Raw genomic sequence first — 5862 nt, 5'->3', positions numbered from 1 at the left:
AACAAATAAATCTTTAACAAAATTTAAAAAAGTAAAAAAAAATATTAAATATATATTTAAAAAAAGTATTCTATTGTACCTTAGCTTTCATTTGATTCAAATAATTAACTATTTTTTGAAAATTATTTAGAAAAATAATCGCATAGTTATAAAAGAAAATATCGAAGGCTCTTTTGAGACTATTTTGAGAGAATATCAAAGATAAAATATTCAAACTTTTTAAGTTTAAATCAAAAGCCTTGTGAACAAGCATATTCTAAAAACTAAAAACATAAGGCATTTATTAAAATGTTAAACATTAGTTCTCTTCTACTCTCCTAATGTTAAAATTGGTGAGTTTAAAAAAAATGGAAGGGAAGAACCTCACGAAACTTGATACAGAGAAGAGTATGTGCAACTGTCACAATTTCATCACTCTTGCACTTTCACATTCTGATTGCAAAAATTGCCTCCAATATTACATTTTCAGTTATATATAATAGCTTCTAAACTAAGTTGCACAATTAATTATCTAATTGGTATTCTAACAAATTAATTTGCTGATCACTTACTAATAGAATTTGTCCACATCAGCACTTCCTAACTAATTACTAATTTACTATTATACATAACTAATTAGTTCAGGTAACACCCCCTCTCAAACCAAAATCGGTGACATTCACCATTCTGAGTTTGTTGCAACATTTTCTGAAACATGGTGGGAGCCAATGCCTTAGTTAGCACATCAGCTGTTTGATTAGTTGTGGTGATTGGTATCAACTTGATTACTTGTTTTTGCCATTTATCCCTCACTACATGACAATTCATATCTATGTGCTTAGTTCTCTCATGAAACATCGGATTGGCCACAATGTGCAGTGCTGATTGGCTATCATAGTACACTGCAATCGGTTTGTCCAGCTTCACTTGCAAATCTTCTAGAATGTAAGTAATCCACTGAGCTTCCCTAGTAGCCATGGCAAAGACCCTGTATTCTGCTTCCCTAGTAGACATGGCAAAGACCCTGTATTCTGCTTCACACGATGACACTGCTACTGTATTTTGCTTCTTACTTTTCCATGATACAATAGATGTTCCTATGAAGAAACAATAGCTCGATATAGATCTTCTAGTGTCTAAGCATGTACCCCAATCGCTGTCTGAAAAATCAGTAGGCTCTAAATCTGTTTGAGATGAGAACATTAATCCCAATGCTGGCTCATTCTTGAGATATCTGAGTACCCTTATGGCTGCTTCAAAGTGCTTGTCAGTAGCACAGTCTAAAAATGGGCTTAGTCTTCCAACTGCATACCCTATATCTGGTCTTATATTGGTTAGATATAACATTCTTCTAACTAGTCTTCCATATTCTGCTACTAAGCTTAGAGGAGTTCCAGTACTCTTTGTTAGTTTGATGGTATAATCCATTGTAGTTGAACTTCCTTGCCTTCCATTAACCTGTAGTCTTTGAGGAGGTCGATGCAATACTTCCTTTGACAAATCGCAATCCCCCTCTTGCTTCGAACTACCTCTAACCCCAAAAAAAATTGTAACTCCCCAATGTCCTTGATTTTGAAAGGGTCATGCAGGTGCTGTTTGATGAAGGTAATTTTATTCAAATCATCTCCAGCCAATATTAAATCTACATAGACTAAAATAACGGTAAATCTGCCATTAGATGACTTGGTGAAAAGACTATAATCATGTCTTGATTGAGAATATCCAGCACTGAGCAGAGTGGTGCACAACTTGGTGTTCCATTATTTGCTGGCTTATTTTAAGCCATAAAAAGAACAATCTAATTTGCAAACTAATTCTGGTGAGGGCAGAGCGAGTCCTTGTGGTGGGCGTATATATACTTCTTCAGCTAAGTCACCATGCAAAAAAGCTGTGATGACGTCCAATTGATGGACGAACCAGCCCCTCACTGCAGCAATAGACATGAGAATTCGAAAGGTGTTCATCTTAACCACAGGACTATATGTCTCGAAATAATCTACCCTAGTAGTTTGGGTAAATTCCTGAACAACCAGCCTGGCCTTGTGATGATCAACCGAACCATCAGGCTTTAGTTTTAGCCTAAAGACCCATTTGCATCCCACAGCTTTCTTCCCATTAGGAAGTTTGGTAAGAATCTAAGTTCTATTTTCTCTTAGAGCAGTCAATTCAGAATTAATAGCCTTCTGCCAACTAAGATCACAAATAGGCTCAGTATAGCATTTTGGCTTTTTGTGTTTAGGTTGAGAAGTATGTGTGGTAGATAAAATGGTAGAAGCATCAATGGAAAGAAGGGGAAAATGTGATATTGACTCAAAAAACATAATTGTGGACTGATAAAAAAATTTGTTGTTTACTCATGTAGCATGTTTTCAAAATTTTCAAAGAAAAACTTATGAGAATCATGTGAGTTAAGACCTGAATTTGAGGAACAATTGTTGTATGAATCCACTGACACAGTAGGCATACAATAATAATCCGCTAAATTTTCAAGACGCTTTCTATCTCTTGTAAATTTCTTAATAACCTGAGGTGTCTCAGATGCAGCACTAATGAATGGTGAATTATTCGACCTTACGGATGCAGGTAAGCATTCAGATATGTCAAGCTCATGATGATGCATTGGAACTAATTGATTAGGTGATAGTGATGTATGAGGATTAATGCTACTATAAGATTCAGGGAATGGATCATCAAATGCAAAATTATGTAATGTGGATGGTGCAGAATTTGTAACAGTGTCATTTGTTTTTGAACTTTCTAATGAAAATGGAAATATATTTTCATAAAAGAATACATCCCTTGAGATTAATATATTTCTACTTGTTATATCATATAAAACATATCCCTTAACACCATCTTTAACACCCAAATGTACACATTTGACTGTCCTTTGTTTTAATTTCGATCTATGTGCTAATTTTGTTGAAGCAAATCCTAGACATCCAAACACCTTAAGGTAAGATATGCCAGGTGATTTTCCTTTTAAAATCTCATAGGGAGAATGATTTTTCAATAAGACACTGAGAATTCTATTGATGACATGAACCGAATGCCTTATTGCAAAATTCCAAAGTTTCTTTGGCATGTTAGAATGAAACATCATGGCTCTAGCAACTTCTAAAATATGTTGATGTTTCTTTTCTACAATGCCATTTTATTGGGAAGTTTCTACACAAGTGGTTTGGTGTATGATGCCTTTGGATGCATAGAATTTATTCAATTTAAATTTATGTCCATTGTCAGTTTGGATTTTTTTAATTGTCACTCCAAATTGAGTTTCAATCATTTTGACAAAATTCTTGACTAATTCACTAGCTTCACTTTTCAATTTCATAAAGTATAACCAAGTGAATCGACTTTTGTCATCTATAATAGTAAAAAAATATCTAAAACCCGAAATAGAAATGGTATTGATAGGACCCCAAATGTCGATGTGTACAATATCAAAGATATTCATGCTCTTAGAGATTCTTGACATAAACGGCAACCGCTTTTGCTTTGCATAATGGCAAGAATCACAAGGCTTATTACATATTGAAAAATTTAAGTTTTTGTATTCTCTTTTCATAACACCAATCCTATCATTTGGTAGATGTGCTAATCTAAGATGTCACAGTGCAGAATGCTCTATTTGTGTGTGCTGTGTAGATAGTGTAGATGCTAAAAATGTGGATGTAGCTTGTGATGTAGTTTGAACAGGTGTTAGGTCTTCAAAAACATAGAGTCATCTCCTTTGTTCAGCTACACCAATTATTCTCTTGGTAGTCTTGTCCTGGATTTCACACTCATTTTCATAAAAAATTAGTTTCCATTTTAAACCTGCTGTTAGTTTTGATACTGATATCAAATTGAATTTAAAGCTTGGAATATAAAAGACATTTAACAAATAAAATTGATCAGAGAACACAACTGTACCTGTAGTATTGACCAGTGTGTTTGTGCCATCAGGCATGCTGACTAACACAGGTTAAATTGGATGTAATTTTTTAAATGAATTTTTAATATATGAAACATGATTGGTTGCTCCTAAATCGATGACCCAGGATTTGGGACTGAAAACTGAAATTGACATTATGTAAGAGATATCTTGGTTTGATGGTAGAGTTGTGGTAACAATTTGGTTTATGCTATGCGTTGGGTGTGCATCTTGTTAGTTCAGGAGAGCTAGCAATGCCTCTCTTTGCTCTAAGGTGAAATATGGCTCAGAGTTACCAAATTCTTCCCTTTGAGATTGGTTACTTACTTCATCATTGTTCTTTTCAGCAACCATATTGTTGATCATGGCTCTATTGTTCTTGAAATGAGGGGAAAAGTCATGCTTTTTGTAGCATGTGTCTGCCAAGTGGCCATTCTTGCCACAGTATGTACATTGTTTGGATCCTCGTCTAGCTTTTGCATTTTCATTCATGTTTAGCTGTCTTTCTTGGTGTAAAAGAGATGCAAAAACTGTATCCACCTTGGGTCGATAACATAATCTGAGACCTTGCAGTTGAAAATTGCTCATTTAGACCTCTTAGGAACCTCACGGTCCCTGATTCTTCTTTGTAACCTCTCATTATGCTCAATTCAAAATTGCACTTCTCAGGGCACCTTGAGCAGCTCGAAATTGGCCACAAATTCTCCAACTCCTCCCAAATCAACTTGAGCTTAGTGTAGTAGGTAGTCACTGATGCATCTTCTTACTTAGTTGCAAACAATTCTTCCTCTAATTCTGCTATCCTATACACATCACCATTACTGTATCTGTACCTTAATTCTTTCCACAATTCCTCAGCTGAGTTTATCCACATGACGCTTTGAGCAATTTCAGGGCTTAAAGAATGATTAATCCAAGAAACAATGTGTGTATTACAACGGTCACACGCTTCAAACAACACATCATCCTCTGGTGGCCGTTGGATTGAGCCATCAACAAATTTTATCTTGTTCTTGGATTTCAACGCTTTCCACATATCTCTTTCCCATTTTTGAAAATTATTTCCTACCAAGGTAACTGTAACTATCGCTGATCTTGGATTTTTTCCAGGATGTAAAAAATAAGGACTTACCGGGTCTAAAGTTGGATTTGTCTGAGCTTTGTTTACATTTGACTGATTCATCGTATTGATTTGATTCACCAATGCAGCTAATGCCTATATATCTATTGAAGAGAATGACGAATTTGTTCGAGGTTCCATCGCTTCTTGATCGCAAACCCTAATTTGAGATTCAAATCAATGAATCTTGTTGATGCAGATTCAAAGAGTTTCTTCCCTCGATCTCGCTGATCGAAAATGTTTGTCTATGCTGAATCGGTGCACGACGACACAAATCTCATCAGTCTCTATCGATTGAGTTCGAAGGAAGAGGACAAGAATTTAGATGAGAAGAACGAAGAATGAGAAGGAGAAAAAACAAGGAGAAGAAAAATCGAAGAATCTTAAAGGGAAAACGAATTCACAAGAAGAGAATCAAGAGTTTGTTTTATGAGCTTCTTTCGAAGTTCCTCAACCATTCACTGTGATTTTCCTTCCATGCTCACCGCACTATGTTAAAATTGGTGAGTTGAAAGAAAAATGGAAGGGAAAAATCTCACGAAACTTGATGCAGAGGAGAGTATGTGTAATTGTCACAACTCCATCACTATTGCACTTTCACATTCTAATTGCAAAAATTGCCTCCAATATTACATTTTCAGCTATATATAATAGCTTCTAAATTAAGTTGCACAATTAATTATCTAATTGGTATTCTAACAAATTAATTTGCTGATCACTTACTAATAAAATTTGTCCAGATCAGCACTTCCTAACTAATTACTATTATACATGACTAATTAATTCAGGTAACACCTAAACATTTCATTGGTTTCTCACTGAATTTATTTATAAATTAACACATATG

The 5862-nt window shown here is 34.9% G+C and overlaps 1 protein-coding gene across 1 annotated transcript in view; it reads right to left on the bottom strand.

Moving 5' to 3' along the window:
* The window catches only part of LOC107641182, a 3161-nt gene continuing 1957 nt past the window's right edge, over positions 4659-5862 (bottom strand). The window contains exon 2 of the mRNA XM_016344689.1: positions 4659-5111. Coding sequence (XP_016200175.1) covers positions 4659-5111 — 453 coding nt within the window. The remainder of the gene's footprint in view (positions 5112-5862) is intronic.

This window comes from Arachis ipaensis, chromosome B05, assembly GCF_000816755.2.
Source record: "Arachis ipaensis cultivar K30076 chromosome B05, Araip1.1, whole genome shotgun sequence".
Classification (NCBI taxonomy): Eukaryota; Viridiplantae; Streptophyta; class Magnoliopsida; order Fabales; family Fabaceae; genus Arachis; species Arachis ipaensis.
The sequence above is the reverse complement of the archived record's forward strand: the minus strand, read 5'-3'. Positions and strand labels throughout refer to the sequence as shown.